General features: G+C 37.9%; 2 protein-coding genes across 2 annotated transcripts in view; one reads left to right on the top strand and one right to left on the bottom strand.

Annotated features, from left to right (window-relative positions):
- LOC135779587 (placenta-specific gene 8 protein-like) overlaps positions 1-21,083 on the top strand; it is a 240,060-nt gene that overhangs the window by 134,120 nt on the left and 84,857 nt on the right. The window lies entirely within an intron of this gene.
- adamts6 (ADAM metallopeptidase with thrombospondin type 1 motif, 6) overlaps positions 6,302-21,083 on the bottom strand; it is a 77,749-nt gene continuing 62,967 nt past the window's right edge. Inside the window, exons 21-25 of the mRNA XM_065290351.2 lie at positions 20,631-20,760; positions 17,823-18,027; positions 17,244-17,420; positions 11,569-11,725; positions 6,302-9,907 (exon numbers count right to left, since the gene is read on the bottom strand). Of these exons, the coding sequence (XP_065146423.1) occupies positions 9,798-9,907; positions 11,569-11,725; positions 17,244-17,420; positions 17,823-18,027; positions 20,631-20,760 (779 nt within the window). The 3' untranslated portion in view covers positions 6,302-9,797. The remainder of the gene's footprint in view (positions 9,908-11,568; positions 11,726-17,243; positions 17,421-17,822; positions 18,028-20,630; positions 20,761-21,083) is intronic.

The raw sequence follows: 21,083 nt of genomic DNA, 5'->3' as shown, positions 1-21,083 counted from the left end.
AGGTTATAATAGGGTGACCATACGTGCCATTCTTCCCGGACGCATCCCTTCCAGGATTTTGTGTTCGTTTTCCGGAAGTCGTATTTGTCGACCGCATACGTCATAGAGGATTATTTTATTATTATTACAGAAAAGCAACCGTTACATTTTAAGGTAAGAATGAAACTACGATTGTATATCTTATGTTTTTAACTGAATGGCATATGCGGTCAACAAATACGACTTCCGGAAGTCGCACCGAAATCCTAGACGGGATGCGTCCGGGAAGAATGGCACGTATGGTCACCCTAGTTATAATATACATTTTTATTTTTATCTATACTTTGATTTTCAAAGATTTATTATAAAAACTGATTTTTTTTTCAAAATGCTATACAGTAAATCTATTGAATCAATGTATAAATGCGCATTCATGTTTGCCATTTTATATTTATTTAGTTGACTAGTGCTATACACTGATAAAAAAAACATTAATGGCATTAATCAAAACATTTCATATTAAGAACACTGGCATTGCGGCTGTTATCCTTGGGACTTCTTCGCTGAACTTTTTTGACAGCGATCAGTTGTAAAATGTTTTGGTCCTGCTCAATTTTTGTTGGCTTTGAGTAAAATAATGGAAAGTTTTTCATAAGATCCCTGGGGTCAATGTGTTAGCATGACAGAAGCTTGATGCGGTCAGGAGAACAAGCAACAGCCAGCATTTTTTACTTCTCCAGAGTGCCTCTCACGTAAATTATTTGATTTTGATGGCTTACGTTTCTTTCCCGTCACAGAAAACCATCAGAGGTTTATCAATGCCATTAAACTATAATTTTGTTTTTGTTTATTTGTTGATCACGCAGTACAAATTAGATGAGGAAAACTAGGAATCTGTATGTTTTCAACACGCCACCATTATTGTTTATGATGCGTGGAATGGTGCGCTGTGATTGGTTTAGCGGATTTATTGCATTCTACAGAGGAGGACTGGCGTTTGTCGCGGTTTGGGGAAAAAAGATGACAGAATAACACGGCGAATATTGGATTTTGTGTAGAATTGACTTTTTAATTCTGACCTGATACAATACTGATTTTGGCTGTAACTATTTTATTTTAATGGCGTTTATCGCGTTTTTGAACCAAACTCTTAATTTCCACTGATCTCAGTGCGTTCTGGGATTTTCTTAGTATTCAAATGAGAGCGTAATTGTCCTTAATTACTGATCGTAAATGGTGTATAATATAAGAAGTCTTAAAGTCTTGTGTTTCGACTAATCTATTAAAGGGGACATATCATGAAAATCTGTAATTTTCCATGTTTAAGTGCTATAATTGGGTCCCCAGGGCTTCTATCAACCTAGAAAATGTGTAAAAGTACAACCCAGTAACTTAGTTTTGGTAAACCATTCTTTGCAAGCATGTGAACATGTAGATCATTAAAATCTGGCTCCCCTTGTGATGTCAGAAAGGGATAATACCGGCCCTTAATCTGCACTATCCAACTACGGCACTGCCATTTAGTGCAGAGATCAGCTCATTTGCATTTAAAAGGACACACCCAAAAACAATATTAACATTTTATTTAACAAATGATATGATATTTTAAGCTAAAACTTTACATATGTACTCTGGGGACACCAAATATATATTTAACATTGCTCAAAAGTCTTGTGAAATGTCCACTTTAAAATCATAATTTTCAATTATTGTCTGTAAGTAAAGAACACATCATTGGTGATTCTTCATCAGAGCTATGGACTATCAGCCCACATAGGGATAGCATTAAACTCTCTGATCCCCCTGAGGTCAGACACTTTCAGGCGAATGTTCAGCCACAGTCTGCCCAGTAAACAAAGCCTTTGTTCCTCTTTGAGAACCTTCGAAGATAAACATCTGTTTTGGGTAAGTACAAAACGCAAGTGCAATCTTGCCATCAGCGTGTCTTTGATCACCCCTGCCTTATGCACATCCCCCTTATACTAACAATGGGAACGCTGCACGCTGAGGTGGGGGCGCAAAACGAAATGCCGTTAAAAGCGTCCTGCCATCGATAGAAATTTGTTGACATTCATTTGCACGGTTGTACGTATAAACGGTTTGAATGTTTCTTTTTTTGGCTTCCTTAAATAGGGCAGCCCTGTAATGCTATATCATTATTTCATTTGACACATCGGCCTATTTCTCTGCTTTACAAGCAGATAAAGAATGGAATGGTTTCTTGGCGAGGGCCTCCGCTGTCTTTGTTGTGGCTGTGTTGAGAGCCGACATGTAAACATCACAATCGCAGCTGACAGTTGCAGGCAGCTGCTGAGACGTTCCTAATCCTCAGTCATTTCTGACGCTCGCTCTCTATTTATCCTAGCGGTAAAAGCGAGACAGACACACAAGCAAGTCTTTCGGGTGTCCTGAAGAACTTGCTTTAGACAAAACAGAAAAGTCCGTATCGGTTTTAAAATAAAGTTTTAAATAATGGTCTTTGTCTAGCTGTATGATTCCACAAAGATCTTATAACATCAACACACGCTTTCTGTTGCACAAAAGATTCTTTGTGGTGAAAGAAAAATCTACAGATTATAAAAAGGTGAGAAAGAAATGAATCGTATACTTGCAATGTTCTTTGGAGATCCAAAACGGTTCTTCTTCTGTATGACATTACGGCAGAAAACACTTTCATTTTCATTTTTTCTAAGTAATTTTTTGGGGCCATTTTGCCTTTATTTGACAGTATGTAAGGAGAGGACAGGAAAGTACAGGACGGATAGATGGACTTCGAGGAGGGATTCGAGCTATAGGGGCATAAAAAGTGCGTCTGAAACATATGTCAGAGCACTATGCAAGATGAGTCTCAGTTGAGTTGTGGTTTAAAAGTAAAAAAAATTGGCGAATATGATGATCATTTCACTTTAAAATCCTTATGTCTCGGTTGGGATCATTTAGATCCCTTTGAAGCTGCATTGAAACTGTAACTTGTTGAGGTCCTTTAGTGTCCACTATATGGAAAAAAATCCTGTATTGTGTACCTCAAAAAACTGTGACAATTGTAACTTGTTGAACAAAACAAATGCAAATGATAGTCGTGGTTATTCTGATTACATCATATTGTAGGTACAGGTGTAACAAGTGTAGACAAAATTCAAGGTTCGGTACATACCTTGGTGTGGATTACTTCTGTGAAGGCCCTTTTTTGGGCTTCCAAGTCAAAAGTCGTTCCCTGGTCCCTGTTTACTGCCATTATAAAGCTTGGAAGAGAAAGGACATTTACTTAAACAACTCCAAATGTGTACATCTAAAAGATGATGGACATATCGTCGCTGCCCGATGAAACTCACGTATGTCCAAAACTGTTACTTTTCAGGAAGTGAAAAAAACACTGTATTTCAAAAGCAGTTGAATGTAGCGTTGTCATACTTGGTACGGCATCTTTACATGTAAGCATATTCTTGCCAGTGTAATGATATAATCCACATTTGACCAAAATTGAGTTTAAATGGACATACGTGCATATTTTACAGTAACGGTGGTCGATGCGCGTTCTTCCGATCATTAATTATAATGGCCAAGTCACGTTTCGTATTGACAGATGAATACGTTCAGTTTATTAAATAGCCTACGTCTTAGTTTATTAAATACGCTTGGTTTATTTAATATTAATTATAAATGTATAAAATGTCTCTTGCAAACTATGAAGGGACAATGAATCAATACACTGACATGGTAATGCTAGACAGATACTTTGTTTGCACAGTCCTACCCTAATTTTGTCACTCCTAGACGTATGTCTTGCTTCAGGGGGGAACGTTTACCTCGATGAAGGAAAGTCATTGTCTCACCAGGCTATGTTTATTCGGCTATCCAGTGCTGAGCTTCGATAAAACTTCACGAGACCGGCGAGATGCTTTCACAGGGTGGGAGATACATGGTGATTGACAGCTTTGACACCAAATAGATATACGTGAAAATCAGATGACATTATTTCACAACTTTTCATTGGCCATTTAGATATGTGAAGCATACAGTATACGGAAATGAACCTGGACATTCAATCGGTCGAAAAATCTCAAAATCGGCAAAATGGACATACGTGGTTTTCATCGGACAGCAACGATATGTATCTCGAATTGCTTGAGATTGAGTAAATCATGGGTTAATTTTAATATTTGGCTGCAGTATCCCTTTAATATGTTTATGTGGGAACTCAGATTTGAAGTATGTTCCACATGTAAAACAAGCCAACTGTTTTTTTAGGGGGGGGGGGCATTTTTGCCTTTTATTGATAGACAGTAGTTTTGAAAGACGATAGGAAAGTAGAGGGTGAAGAGAGGGGTATATGGTATCGGCAATGGACCTTGAACCGGGATTCGAACTCGGGTAGCCGGAAGTGCGTTTGCACCATATGTCGGAGCGCTGCACGCTAACCCATCGGCTCAGACAAACAAGCCAACTGTTAAAGATTACATATGGTACACATGCGCCCCGGACTGGAAGTCCTGTATTAATATAATTATAATTAACGTACATAAAACTGTTATTGACCAATCTGAATCAAGGACTGGAACTAACACTTTTTTTTAAAGACCAATAGTATTCTCTTTAAGTCGCCATGAAACTGAACTAGTGTTTGCCTTATTTTCCACGTGGTGACGTATATCCGAGTGAAACCGGCTTCTGAAATGAAATAAGGCAGGGCTGGATTTGAACATGTCCATTGAGATGTGATTGGATCATTTGAAGTTGGGTAGTGTTGCTAATTGTCAATCACAGCGTCTCACAGACCCTGCCCACCTGCCATACCATATGACCGGAAGTAAAGAGAGATCATTTGGAGGAGGGGAAGAGATTTGCATTTTTGATTAAAGATTATGAGGGAACATGAATTTGTAAAAAATAATAAAGCTCACAGATAAGTCATTTGTAAAAAAAAATACCACAATATTCCAAAACAAATGACAGTCTTCATTTTATTTAAACATATAATAATTGACGACAGGTCGTTGAATTATTTGGAAAAAAAAATGCACACCCAGGGTGGTAATGCGGCACAAAGTGGAGTGCTGTAAGACTGTGGGTGTGCATTGTTATTCAGTTAATTCAAAGGACCGGAGTCAATTATTTTGCTTATACCAGGGTTACCACAGACATTGCTCTGGTGGTTATTTTAAGAAATTTGACAATTAAGGTGTGCGGTTTACAGAAAACTAATTAACACACGTGGAACATTTCTCAACCAGTCAGAATTAAGCATTCAACAGCCCTGTGGTATAATTCTCATAATGAAATCCTGTCTGACATTTAAGAGTCTCGAAATTGCAATTCATGCTCTCATATCATCAAGACTGCACTACTGTAATTCGTTATATAAAGGTATTGGTCAAGCCTCCATCTTACGGTTGCAGAAGGTTCAAAATTCCAGAGAAACATTCCAGGATTTTTCTCAATTTAATAGACTTTATTGGACCTCAACAGTTTACAGTTTCAATGCGGTTTAAAATTGCAGTTTCAACGCAGCTTCAAAATGCTCTAAATCCCAAATGAGGCATGAGGATCTTATCTAGCAAAACAAATGTCATTTTTGGCAAGAAAAATATGCACTTTTAAAGCACAACTTCTCGTTTTGCACCATCTGTGTGATGCGCCAGCGCAACCTTACGTAATGTGTAAGCACTTCGAAAGGTCACGCATGATGTATGCGAAACTACCGCCACAGTGTGAAGAAGAGGACCGTTCTGACTTTGTTGTATGTCGAATGATACTAATTAATGTATTTGTGTCAGTTTATTGTTTAAAATGGTCCACAAATGTGCATTCGACAAATGAAGCACGTGAACTTCCAACGTTCTTATGCAATTACATTCGGTCGCTCTGGCGTGGGACACGGCTGGTGCAAGACGAGAAGATGTGGTTTATGCATTTTTTTTCTAGCTGAAAATGACAATCGTTTTGCTAGATAAGACCCTTATGCCTCGTTTGGGATCAGTAAGAGCCCTTTGAAGCTGCGTTAAAACTGCAGTCATAAACTGAAAACTGTTGAAGTCCAATAAAGTCTATTGAGAAAAATCCTGGAATGTTTTCCCAACACAACTTAATTTCTTCTTGACTGAAAAAAGAAAGACATCAACATTTTGGATGACATGGGCGTGAGTAAATTATCAGAATTTTTGTGTAGTAGTGTAGTATTCCTTTAATGTCAAATTTGGTGCTCCAAAGCCCTCATCTGCATTAGCTAAGAGAACATGCTGGACATTCTCAATATTTCTTTTGTGTCGTACAGGTTTGGAACGACATGAGGCTGAGTAAATGCTGGCAGACTTTTCCTTTTCGGGTGCATCTTTTTTTTAATGAATGAGCCTCTTGTTCTCAAACAGTAAACTCTTTTAGATACACTTAACCCATTTGTTGGAAACCACAGACAAACATCTTAAACAAACACAACCCATTTAAAGTCGATTTTATTCATGATCCAATACATATTGTAGGATTCACCACAAAGCCAAAGGACTGAGAATGTTAAAGTTATTATGGGAATATCTTCTTTTCATACCCTTTGACACCATTAACACTATTCATTATTATTTTTCGTGAGCACTGATCCTCACCATACAAGCATACGTACAATCAAACACACAAACTTGCACGCTAGCATTCTGACATAGTTCAAAGTAGGACACATTCAAACTCACATTTTAATAGAGACTGAAACAGGATCGTGAATATCATTCCACCTCATTGTTTTCACTACTAAACTAGATTTGCATGTTCGCATGCAGTGAAACATACATATAGGACAAGTGACAAATGGCAATAAATTAGCATATAATTTACAAATGAAAAAAAAATTAGTAACAGTGTACCAACATTATTACTGAATATAAAATGTAAGCAACTATTCACAATAATGCAAACCTCTCTTGTTTAGGTACAGGTTAAACAATGTGACATTCAAAGACACAAGTTCACAGCAATGAGTACCAGTTTCATTGAGTGTCTATAGCCTCCGTTTCCCAAAGCCAGTAAACTTCGTAACATCCAAAACATTACAAAGCACAACTTCAGGATGCTCAACAGTTCCTCGGTCCAATGTTCGTTATTGAATAATACTACTTTAAACATTTCAATACAATATATAACTGATTAATATTATGTTTGTGGCTACAATATAGTAGCAGCAGCAGATTGTATGATTAACAACAGTCCTCAGAGTTTCATCAATGTGATATGACATGGTTTACTTAAATGCATGCTGTTGATCACTCGGGTTAGAAATGATGGAAAATACATTTATAGTTAGTGGAATGTTAAAAACCAGAGCCAACCCGTGAGGTAAAGAAAAACGGACTAAAGCTTTGTTCCAATACCTAGTAAGCTGCCTTCCATTCTTTATAATCAAGGTGCTTTACGATGCCATAGAAGAACCATTTCTTTCATGCATTTTTATAGATGGAAGATACAATACAAAGTACTTTTGTTCAAGGTTCTTTATGAACCATACAGCCAAAAATGCTTTTATGGCATTGTGTAGCACTATATTAGTATGATGGTCCATTAGGTAAACCAATAATAGATCCCCAATATTCAGCATATAACACCGTGGGCCAGCATGGATCACAAACTGCTGCTCGTCATTTCAGCAAGAGAGTTTGACGTAAAAACATGTTTTTAAACAAACATAAAAATACAAATATTAGGCAAAATGGTTCATTTTTAATAAGACTGAGATATGTATTTCACATTATACTTTTTCTCTTTAACTCAGATTCAGCTGTATCCCAGGATTTCCTTCATCACAAGCATTGTATGATTTTTGCAATATCTTTAAAGAATAACTTGAATAATTGTATATCCACCTTTGCATTCGCAAAGGCCCTGTCTCAAATGGCGCACTTCATGTGGACTTTCGGTCTTGTGGCCTTAAATTGCGCATGCTCGCTTAATCTACGAGTCCGTAGGGTTATCCCATCCTTGATGCGGTCTTCAGCAAAGAGAGGTTCACACTGATGGGCAATTTCTCTTCTTATTTCCGGCGTGACACTCGAGTCTGTCCCAAAATACAACTTCGGTCCACCCTCTTGGACTCGCATCAAGGGTCCCTAGGGTCTGCACTACATGATGTCCTCAAAGTGTGGACTTTGAGGAGGTCCACAAGTCCAGAGTGTGCCATTTGGGACAGGGCCTTAATGCTGATTAGGTAGGCAGCTTGCTAGGTTTTAGAACAGACCTAAATTGTCCTTGGTTTATTGTCATAGTCAGTTGCTTAGACTGCATACCCAGAATGCATCAGGATCTTGTAGCACCTTAAGTCAAAAGAACGGCAGATAAACAAACAGTCCTTCACTGCAGGAAGGAAAGCACCATTGCTAGTGAAGAGTTTGTGTGTTAAAAGCAGTGCGATGTCAGGAAAGAATGGGGTGAGGGGGTTTTCTGGAGCTAGTTAGGATCTGTGGGGTCTGGCAACGTATTTGGGCACGGTCCCTTTGCTTGACTTTGATAAAGCATAATAACCTGGAGGTCTTCAAGCAAGTCATCCTTGTGCTGATAAACTGTGTAATAATGTAGTGGAGCGTCTCTGTGGCATGCATTACGTGCAAAAATGATTGTGTCTGGGCCTCATAACAGACACGCAATTGTCAAAACCTCAGAATTTAAAGCAGAGTATGGATCCATAAAGCAGAATCACAACCATTGTGTGTCTCAAGTGTCTGTAATAATTCTAGAGACACAATCACATCAACGTCCCTACTGAACTAATCTCATTGTCTTAATTGTTCAAGTTTTAGACAATGTTTGAATTCTTTGGCTGATGTTTCTCTTTAATATAGGTGACTAACACACGATTCACCAGTAATAGAGATTTTTCCAGCACAAATTCAGCACCAAAGCATCCAATCCCATTAACCTGTTTTTTCTTCAGGCCCTGGATCTTATTTTTTTAAAAGATGTCAAAAAATCTGGCAGCTGAGGTCCCATAGTGTCACTTTTGATGATGATAAATAATTTGCCAAATGAATACATTTAAATCTACATTACCCACATTGAGGCTATTGATTTCAATATACTGCATGCATATCTAGTTTGTTGGGCATCTCCATCCACTCTCAAAGTGAAACAAACTGATCATGCATCACACTATAGGGTATGTAGTTCAACCATCTATACAGTTTAAAATTTTAAGCGTATAGAATCGATATATATATATATTTGGCACTAATTTGAATTGAAGTTGTATTAGGTGTATTCACACTAACACTGATTAAATCGATGGAGGTTGCAGAGTCTTTCTACTGCTGGTTGCCAGTAGCTGCTGGATCACATGACCTCCACTTTCCACTCCCATTGGTGTTCACCACATTTTTTGTCAGTGTGAATAGTCCTTCATGCAGTGTTGCCGAAAAGATTAGATACGAGGAGCGTTAATGAGACCCAGGGGAACACTTAAAAACTTTTTCTTTCCTTGAAGTAAATCTCTGCCGTGCTACCTCTGTGATTGATGTGTCCAGCACTTTGAATTATAACAACAGAAAGACATTGATAATAATAATAACCAATAGCAATTATTATTATTATTATTAAAATAACAACAATAACGATCATTTTATACATTCCCACTTCACAGAAGTGAAAATAAAACAAAGGTTGTCAGCTGAATGCTGAGCAGTGGTTTGAGTTCCACAGGGGTAAAAGCAGTTGTGTATACTGTATGTGTGTGTGGAAAGTGAGAGAGAAGTATTGTTTGTGCCCAACGATGGTCTGCTTTTCTCTCTGCCCATTTTGTCCCTCTCTCTCCTTTTGTTTCTCAGCATCTGTCTTTGCTTCTCATAGGGTCAATGTCCTTGGCACGTTTTGCAGCACATCTGCCTGAAGTACGCCCGGCTGCAGAACTTGAACTTTAGCACCAATGGGCAGTATGCCACCTTGTTTACGTCTTTGCACTCTAGGGGAAAGGAAAAAAGAAGGAATGAGAGACTGAAGTGAAGGACTGAATAAAGCATCTGAAGAACCATGACAAGTTTAGATCAGCCTTTCAATTTCAAAAAGGTACTTGGTATTGGATAAAAGTTCTTCAGACTATATCAAGGTAATAAAGAAACATTCCACTGAATAGAACCAAAATGGTTCTTCTGTGACATCACAGAGAAGAACCTTTTGTAATGCAACTAAAGGGAAGGTCTTGGAAGCAAGGTAAAGATGCATTCCTTGACTGACTTTGTCAAGAAACTTGCCGCATTAGGGATCTTTACTGGTTTCCTAAGTTCTTTAATGAAAAGCATACTCAGGTTTCCTATGGGGACAAACTTTTGGGTTCCCGCAACGCGAGTCATATTTCAGTCGTCTGAATGTGAATCCTGGAGGTAATCAGCGCATGGGTGAGCTGCTCGATTTTTCATACACTGGTGGAATGAAGTTCATTGCAAACGCTCAGCACTCATCGTCTTCTCACTTAGACATCAATTACCGGTTCGTATAAATCTCACCATCCTTCGTGTCACACAATAATGACAGAGTGCAATGGATATTTTCCACCACTTCGCCTGGGCTAATGTTCATTTCATCTGTACTGTCTTGGCAGCTAGTCAGACCTTTGACTTAACAGCACAACCACCTATTCTGATAAAAAAATAATAATTGCATTCTCCACAGCGATGCTGTAGAATAACTATTTTTGTTCCCCAAAGAACTTTATAGTGAAAGGTTTTTAAAAGAACCATATCTTTCTTACCTTTTTAAAGTCTGGAGAACCGTTTCCCACTACAAAGAAACGTGTATGCAATGGGAAGGTAGATGTTAAAGGTTCTTTATAGAACCATTCAAAACCATTTATAAAACCAAAAACAGCCCTGTATCAATCAATTTCCAGTTCTTCTGTCTTGTCAAGAAGCGTGCAGGTGCTGTTAAAATGAAAGCGGTCTTTGTAAAGGTCTATCTGTTCCTGCGGGACGCCTTTTGAACTAGGGTCAAATTAGGCTACAGTTGGGGCCCTATGTTTCCATCTCCTCTGAGAGCAGGTTAAGAGGCCCTCACAAGGGCCGCTATCAATAAACAATCTCCACACCTCGAGGCCGGCAGCGCTGGATTGCTCCAGAGCCAAAACTTTTCCTCAAAAACATCTATGACTCAGGGCCTGGATACAAGCCTTTTATGACTATTACACCATCTAAAGAATGATTTTCTGCATTAGTGCAGCAGCGCTCTGAATCTCAGCAATAATGTCTTCCTTACTAACATCGAATTCAAGCAGACGCTGTATCCCTGCTGTTGATTAAGGTACAACTAATCCAATTTGGGTGCATTCGGAGAGATAATCGAACACTGCTTCCTCAAAAAAAAAAAAGAAAAACACGTGATACGGATCCATCTTGTGAGACTCACGGAACATTATTGAATCCAGGATCGCCTAAACACTGTCCAGCTTCTAAACAGAGGTAGTTCATTACGGGCAAGAATAGAACAATATAATCCTTTGTTAATTCAAAATTGAACGCAGAGGCCGCAGACGATGTAAATCTCAACACGGTGATCAATAACAGATGGAGCTCGTGCGAACAGTCATCATCTTCGCTCTTTTGCAGATTAACGTGAGGATAACTGACTTACCGTCGCCACCGGAGATGGGCGTGGCGTCGCACTTGCTTTCACACTGTTGCATGGTGTTGGGTCGGAGAGACTCGGTGCACTCGTTGGAAAGCTGTCCCGTGTACGACACGCACTGAACGGTCCGCATCTGTTGGCCCAGTCCACATTGGGCAGAGCACTGAAGACACACAAACACAACAAGCTTTTACTTTTTCCATTCATCCATGTCTTATATACAGCAGTTGCTTCTATGTCCTCCTGAGACCCAAGCTGTTACTTTTTTGTTACTTTAAAATGGCAACATGTTACATTTGTGGCCTTTCAGCTGACAATCAATGGGATGTTATACAAGGTATACCTATACTCCGTTTATGTGGCAGTCCTCATTCACTTTAAGGGCATCAATAAAAGGGGCGTGTACACCAAAGCGTTTAAATTCTCCTGAAACACCAGACGGATGCCAACTGTGTGCGTTTTTCAGCTGGGTGCTTTGATTGGTTGGCGCTGGTTGTTTGTTTTTGGTCTATTTTTCCCGCCCCTTCTCCACTGTGATAGGATGGTCGACTGAAAAGTGACATTAGCCATGTTTCCATCACCATGATTTTACGTGCATTTTTAAGTATTGCATGAAAAACAAGTGATGGAAATGCCTACGTTTGAGTAAATATCCCTTAATTCACAAAAAAGTTTTTACGGTCGCTTGATTTATGCAAAAAAGAGTAAATGTGAATAATGGAGGATGGACACACATTTGCCGAATTAATTCTGATGTAGCAAACATTAATCCCATGTGACTGATCATCTATATGGTTCCACTGGAGTTGTCTTTACCATATATGGGGCACGACGTCGTCATTACCTCTTCTGTGCACAGCATTCAGTTTGGCAATTACAAGCTGCACTGCTAGTAAATTAATAACTTGCCCCATCATGACTACTTGCAGTCCTGTCTCCATTTTCCACACGTACCTTGTTTTGTTTACTGTTGGTTACTAGGTTACCAATAGCACCGTCATTCGCTCAAGCAACTTGATGTAAATGCACATAATTTGCATTTCTTGGTTTTTCTTTTTTCGGAATTTCAAAAAGATTCGCTTCATGTTTGGATGGATACCCAGCTTTTGACAAGCTAATTGTTTCACCCATAGTTTTACAACCTTAGGTGCTAAGTGCTGAAAACACAGAGCTACCTGCCTGCTGCTGGTGTTTTTGAAAAGCGCGGCGCTTCCATTGATAACAGTTGAAAACATAGACCAGCGCAGGTGTAAACGCTTTGGCGTATGCCCCCAAGCTGACTTTTGTTTATCTTTAACAAAAAAATGTACAGAATACAGCTTTAATAATAAAGAACGAATGGCCAGGATATTCTTAAAGAAAAAATATATTTGGGGGTGAACTGTCCCTTTAAATGCACATCACAGGGGTTACTGCACTAAGTGGAATGATGCTGTTCATCATGAAGAGTTACGGTTATTAGGCAAATCATCCAAATTGACATGCAGTACATTACAAAAAAATCCCCTTAGCAACCCGATGTTAAATATTTTGCTTAGATGAACGATAGTGATAGCTTACAAATTATGTGCTCATGTAGTTTAACTGGCAGAGAAATTGTGTTGGCAGCACCAATTTTGCAGGTTCGAATTATTGTGGCCACACGTATTGTACTGACTGGATATTCTGCATATACCTCAAATCCAGTCTGTGCTTAATGTTTGTGCCTTGAAGTACTCGAACCAACCAACAAGCTCTTGCTTACCAGCCTACTATGTTATACAGTATTAAAAGTTGGAAAAATCTGAAATGACATAATTAGATTTTTCCTTAACCCTAATCTCTTTCACTTGCAATCTGAATATCTAGATTGAAAGCCAGAACCTTCAAGAACTGTCTTAGTGATAGTGATACAAACCTGCGGACCATGACTTTTGAAAAGTGCACAGAAACCAGTGGACCGGTAGGGAATAACTCTTTTGTGCAATACACATCAGACAATCTGTGGAACACTTGTGAATTCTGGCCAGGACTCAAGGAGCAAGAGCTACTTGTGAAATGTCATTGCAATAGTTTAATTGAGTCTCTGACTGCTGTCAGCTGTTCTGCATTAGAGGGATGATGTTGCTACAGGCAGTAATTTGCTGTCTAAGGTGAAATTCAGAGACGTATTCCAGTCGTCTTTAACTATGATGTAGCACAGTGAGTCAATGGAAAACCGAATCGTTGCCTAGCTCCCCGATGCAATACAAAAATTTAACTCATTAGTCATCGGTGGGTAGTGTGAACGGCACAGAGGTGCTGACATTACATGCTAAGACCAAGATCTGATGCGGGTTTAGTCATAAACACATGTAGGACCCCTCATGCTCGTAGTGAAGACATCTCAAATGAGTTTCTGCAGTCTTGACATTTCATCTCTTTTAAATTAAATGCACCTTATTAGAGTGCAAGCCCCTGACAGATGGGATATGTCAGTGGGATTTGAACCAATGACCTTTTGGCCCACTGTTCCCTGCAACAGTCTCTCCATTATGAGAGGCCCAGTTCACTGCAGCGCATAGGCAAGAAAAATCAGGCATGAGATCTTTTTAATATCTCAATTGTTTCACCTAGACAGCAATGAGATGAAACAGACCGCAATTTTTCAAGTCTGTAGCCTGCACTCTTAAAAATAAAGGTGCTACATGATGTCATAGAAGAATCATTTTTGGCTGTATGATTCCATAAAGAACCTTTAACCTCCAAAGAACCTTTCTCTTCTACAAAATGTTAATAAAGTAGAGGAAGATTTGGCTTGTTTAAGAACCTTTGACTGAATGGTTCTTCTACGGCATCTTTGTATAGCACCATTATTTTTAAGAGTGTGCCCAAAGGTCTATAATCAATTTTTGAAGATCAGATGATCTCAGCTACTTACACATTCCCATTAATTCTCCTATGGAGTTCAAAAAGAGAAACATCTAAGCCAGGAGTTCTGGAAAGTGGACTTGTATCTCCTGCAACTTTATTGGGCAATTTATTCTGGACTTCAGTTTTGGGGTTCTTTTTTGAGATAATCATGTTAATGAAGATCTTTTAGTCATGTTAAAAAAAACATACTATAACATTAAAGGTGCAGTGTGTAATTTATAGAAGGATCTCTTGAAAGAAATGCAAAATAATATACAAAACTATATTTTCAGTGGTGTATAAAGACCTTACATAATGAACCAGTATGTTTTTATTACCTTAGAATGAGACATTTTTATCTACATACACCGAGGGTCCCCTTACATGGAGGTTGCCATTTTGTGCCACCATGTTTCTACAGAAGCTCTTAACAGACAAACAGACAAAGGTGGTCACTATCGTAGCTTCTTTATGCGTTTTAAGAGTGAGGGTTGGGCAGTGGGCTGAGCCGCTGGTTGCAATTTGCAACTTCACCACTAGATGCCGCTAAAATTTACACACTGCACCTTTAAGGGGCTTTTTACACCTGGTCACTTCATGTGTTTTCTCTGATCGGATAGCTATCTGATTTGTTAAAACTGTTCCATTTACATTTGGCCACATAAATGCGCCTTGTGAAAACCGACATGAATCCGATTTTTTACTCCTGCGCAAAATGCAAATACACTATTCATTACTCCGCATTACTTCCTTCAAAACATTGATATGTTCGTAAGGATGGTCTAAAATGAACTCAACTAATGGTCTACAAAATGTTTAGGATGGGACTAGTTATTGCCCAACAACTGTTTGCAATTCTGATTGATTTAGCTAATTTCACCATTAATGTATTGGTGGTTTCATTGGCTGACCCGAGGTTAACGTCTGGTCTGTATGCGTTTATCGGTTTGGCTAGTGGCTAAACTGACCTCTGGAACAAATAGCTTGTTTTAGTGTTTCAGTTTCCTGAAGATGAGGGGAGACGGTGAGCATGGATCACTGTGTGAAGAGAGATTTGGCAGCCCGGCAAGAATTTAAGGATCTGTAGCTTACATAGTATACATTCATTTTACACCGTAACGTTAGCTCAGTGAAGTAGTTAGCTTGTACGATTTAGTTTTGATTTGAACTAAGGTAATTTACTTATTTATTTTGCAGAAATAATTTAGTCTGTTGTTATTGATTCTTTGCGGAAGTCTACCAGAATTTAAGTTTGGCCCACAAAAGCCGTTTGTGTCTGTTGTTGCTGCTGAAACCATCCCTTTACCATCAAATAAAGATCATATTTAACCAACCAATCAATTTCCAAAGGATCAAATAATTTCTCATTGAGCAATGTGTTGAAAAAAGTTACAACTAGGTTGCTGAGTGCACATATTCAGCAAGTCTTCTGTTTTAAGAGTGATTGTCCTAAGAGTCTGCTGTCTCCTTTTTAAAACATGTTCTTGGCATTGACAGAGATCCTTGTCTACTGCAGAGATAAACTTGAAACAACCTGGATGATATTAGCACCACTTACACACTCTTGGCCCGGTAAACTCGCTGTCACTCATGAACACACACGTCACTGGCTTTCCAGAGACTGAAGTTTATCATCCGAGTGTAAATTCTGTTGACGTCAACTAAACACATGGTCTTTCTCAGTCTGCCTCTTCATGTACAGATGTGTTGGATGGCGATCGCCGATCCAAAAAATCCAAACTTTTTCTTATTTGTTTTAAAACGTTAGCGTTCCAAAAAATCATATTAACAATCTGCGTCTTACACTTAAAACTAGTATTTTGATTGGTCTTGAAATCTTAATTGTTCCTAGTAGATAGGGTTGAGATTAACTATGGAGCAAATGGAGATATTTGCCGAAGGCTTCTGCTTCTCAGTTTTTATCTCGATAGAAAGACCCAAGTAATCACATTAACGTGATCTCAAACTGGGCTCAGATTTGCAGAGAAATTAAGCAATAAAAGTTAAAGGAATCAATTTTAATTCCTCATTTAAATCTTCCAAACCCATTTTGCATGGACCAAACACTGTTCAAAAAAACCTGGTTGAACTTAAAAAAGTAAGTTACCTGGATGCCTTAATTTTGGCTGCAAGAGGCGCAATGATATTATGCAGTGCCCGAAAATAGTCCCCTGCTATTTCGGGCAGTGCGTAATATCATTGCGCCTGCTGCAACCATGTTACGGCAGCAAAGTCCTTGATTATTGGAAGAATGAGAGTATAGTTCCTAGCCATATCTGCCTAGAAAATGGCAACTTTTAATTTTCCGTCGGTCTTAGTACACGATGTAACTTCAGAAGAGTTTTAAATTGGAAAAATATCCAAACTCTTTGGTTATTTTTGAGCGCGATGCTAAGGATCAGATTCAATGTATTATGCTAAGCTATGCTAAAAGTGCTGCGCCAGACCTGGAGATTAAGGTAAAAATTTAATGTTTAACTCTAGGGGAGCTGGAAAATGAGCACATTTTCAAAAAAACTGGTATGTCCCTTTAACAAGAACTAAGATTATTAAATGCTGTAGAAGGTTTGTGTATCCTAATTAGTGCATTAGCTAACTAGCCTACGTCAAAGCGCTAGCTGGATGCAAAACCAAACAAATTAACAAAACTTAGCTAGCTATCATAAGTGAAGCGGTCAGCTGTCTTTCTGCCTCCACCTAAACTATGCCCACAAAACCCCTACAATGTTTACTAACTAAAAAAGTAATCTATTGTAAAGTGTTACCAATTTTTTCTCTAAAGTACAAAAACAGTAGTAAACTGATGTTACCTGTCCCCATTCTCCAGGGATCCAGCGTGGTGGTGGGCAGCGCCCGAGGCTGCACCGTATTCGCACCGGAGGTTTGTTATGGTCAGAACAGAGGGCAGGTGGGAAGGTTTTGGTCAGGTCGCTACTTTTACACAGAACAATGCGATGTTTGAATCCAGGACCGCATTTTGGGGTACACTAAAATAAAAGCCAACAACAACAAAAAAACAATAATGAAATATTGTTAGATAATAGACTTAAGCTGCCATGACACTATTAAATTTGTTGTTTTTGCAATGGTATAGGGACTGTATATAATTATTTCTTAGTCGTCTTATTAGAATACAACCAGAAAATACAGGAAATCTGTATGTAGTATAATAAAATGATAAGCTAAAAAGTGTAAAATATTTAGTATGACTTGCAGACTTTCTTAAACCTAAATGAAATGAAATCTTAAAAGAGTTCAAGATGTGCCATGAAGAGAGGTCACACTAAATACTGTTTAATATTAAATATTTTCAATGAAAATTTTGCACAATACTGTAAATGATCTATATATGACATATAACAATAGTATATGAAGAATCCATCAATTACCTCTGACCAATCCAGAGTGACCCATTGAGGTGGGCAGGACTGATTGTTACAGGACTCTTGTTCTATTGGTCGATGGGTCAGACAGTGACTGTCTTCTAAAGTCTCTTCTTCAGCAGGTCCGATTTTACGTATACACAAAACGGTACGTGTACGGACGCCTCCGTCGCAAGTTTTTCCACATTCAGACCAGTCACCTATAAACCATCTGCAAAACAAATACACCGCTATTTCAAGTTCTGAAATGTTTTTGTTAAATTTGGTTTTCCCTTAATTTTGCAAAATTAGACATTCTGTCCTGTCGCTGGCCTGTGAAATGCAGACATTTTCTAGAAATTTCTCGTTTTATTCCTGCGTGTCCGCAGATCCTCAAAGAGTATTAAGATCTTTAATATGTACATACCATGCTCAGAAAAAGCATGTCTTGTTATTTTGATGCCCATATTATGGTTCAGGATCATTCAACCATCCACTGGCAAGACTCTGAAGCCGAGCGGCCAAAACCATTTAATTCCTCTTTCCAATTTAAAAACTTAACTCCGCTCTATCGCTCGCCCCATTGAGCGCGTCTGGCTCCCGAGCACATGCATACTCCACACGTTTGTGGAGACTGTCCTTTGAGGGTTCATAAAGTTCACTAGCCAATACAATTAAACGCAGGTGATCGCTCATATTTTTTTGGACGCCTTTAGGATTTTGGCACCGAAGTCAAAATGAAAATGGGTAACATATGAAGAAATGAATCATTTGCTTGAGGTCTATAGCCAAGGTGCTATGAAGACAAACTAAGTACTATGGGTTATGACCTATTGGAGTTTTTATTGCTGGACAGCTCTATAGAGTTTGGATAAGGCTCATCAAAATGGGATTAAGGGGGTTATTTAATCTTCAATCTAATTCACACGTATCCGACATACGGCAATAAACACTGACATTTTAAATTGGCTGTTGGATTAAGAATAAACATGTTTGCATGTGTTTGTAATATAAGTGTCAATTAACTTTTTGGTTTGCATAGTATTTCATACCTTGAGTTTGGGTAAATCACAAAAACTGTCAAGAAATATCTGGGTCGTATTTTACTCCAAATGAAAAAATCTAAAATATTGCGTCAAGAAATGAAAGCCTGTATTTTTAAGATTGCTAATATTTACAGTTGTCGGCATATAATGTCCTAATAAATTCAGGTTGATTTTCTGATGAATTTATGTTGATTTTTTTGACTGATCATCATTACCGCATCACAGTAATAAGACGGAAATGTTTTCACATTACAGTATGTGAAATTTGCAGTGTTTCGTAAATTCATTAGGACATTGTTACATTTATTCATCATTTTTATGTTGATTTTATGCTGAATTTATGTTGATTTAAGGTTATTTTGACTAATCATCATTACAACATCACAGTAATAAGACAGAAACATTTCTACATTTAAGTAATGTGAAATTGGCAAGTGTTTCATAAATTCATTAGGACATTGTTACATTTATTCATAATTGTTATGTTGATTTTAATTTTTATGTTGATTTTATGCTGAATTCATGTTGATTATAAGATTTTTGACCGATCTCAAATTACCACATCACAGTAATAAGACAGAAATGTTTTCACATTACAGTATGTGAAATAGGCAAGTGTTTCGTAAATTCATTAGGAGATTTTTACATTTATTTATAATTTCTATTTTGATTTTCTGCTGAATTTAGGTTGATTTTAAGATTTTTGATCGATCATCATTACCACATCACAATAATAAGACAGAAATGTTTAAACATTACAGTATGTGAAATAGGCAAGTGTTTTGTAAAATCATTAGGACATTATTACATTTATTCATAATTTTTATGTTGATTTTCTGCTGAATTTATTTAGATTTTAGGTTATTTTGACTGATCATCATTACCACATCACAGTAATTAGACATAAATGTTTTTACATTTAAGTAGTGTGAAATTGGCAAGTGTGTCATAAATTCATTAGGACATTGTTACATTTATTCATCATTTTTATGTTGATTTTATGCTGAATTTATGTTGATTTAAGGTTATTTTGACTGATCATCATTACCACATCACAGTAATTAGACATAAATGTTTTTACATTTAAGTAGTGTGAAATTGGCAAGTGTGTCATAAATTCATTAGGACATTGTTACATTGATTCATCATTTTTAAGTTGATTTTATGCAGAATTTATGTTGATTTTAGGTTATTTTGACTGATCATCATTACCACATAACAATAATAAGAAAAAAACATTTTAACATTACAGTATGGGAAATTGGCTAGTGTGTCATAAATTCATTAGGACATTGTTACATTTATTACAATTTTTTATGTTAATTTTCTGCTGAATTTAGGTTGATTATAGGTTATTTTGACTGATCATCATTACCACATCACGGTAATAAGACAGAAATGTTTTTACATTTAAGTAATGTGAAAGTGGCAAGGATGTGTCATAAAAATTACGAATAAATATATCATAAGTTCCAGTTTCTTTTTTTGAGTTGTCAATAGGGCTGGGTATTGTCAAGGGCCTCCCGATACAATACGTATCGTGATACATGGGTAATGGTACGATACGTATCACGGCACAATGCATTGCATGTTGCGATACGTTGCAATACTTTTTTTTATCAAAAATGTCAAAAAATAGCTCTTTGAAAGCTGCAGGTGTTTTTACAGTACATTTTCTGCCATTTTCTCACTCCCTCCAACTTCTGAGACATTGGCCACGATAACTATCACGATAGTTAGCTGTATCGATATTTTTGCACAGCCCTAGTTGCCAATGTTATGTACTTACTCAGGAGGGCATGGCTCGGTATTACAGGGTCGATGATTTTCTGGAGGTTTGCTGTCCGGATCACAATAGCTGTTTTGGACCACGGAATTGTCATCCAGTCTTTTACAAACCACCTCTTGCCTCTGAGAACCTGTTAAACGGACGATAAAACATCACTTAATACTTATTTCCTTCACCTTCGGCCCAGAAATCGTTTTCGACACTTCGGCAGCTAAATCAAAAACTGTTGTGTGGTCGAGTTGGGTCCCCGTGGTAAAACTAGTTCTCCGTCTCTGCTCTTGAGATTCACTTGTTGACAGAGCACTCTGAGGCATGGAAGCAATATTATTTTTCCCTCAGTATTAGACCTAGGTGTGTGAATGCCTCGGTTTAAGCGATTGTCTTTGTAAATGACTTTCACAGAGAAGACAATCTTTTCTTTGGCTCTTGCTCGTGAAAAGTGAGAGTTACCGC

This window comes from Paramisgurnus dabryanus, chromosome 10, assembly GCF_030506205.2.
Source record: "Paramisgurnus dabryanus chromosome 10, PD_genome_1.1, whole genome shotgun sequence".
NCBI lineage: Eukaryota > Metazoa > Chordata > Actinopteri > Cypriniformes > Cobitidae > Paramisgurnus > Paramisgurnus dabryanus.
Note: the sequence above shows the minus strand (reverse complement) of the source record. Positions and strands in the feature narration are given on the sequence as shown.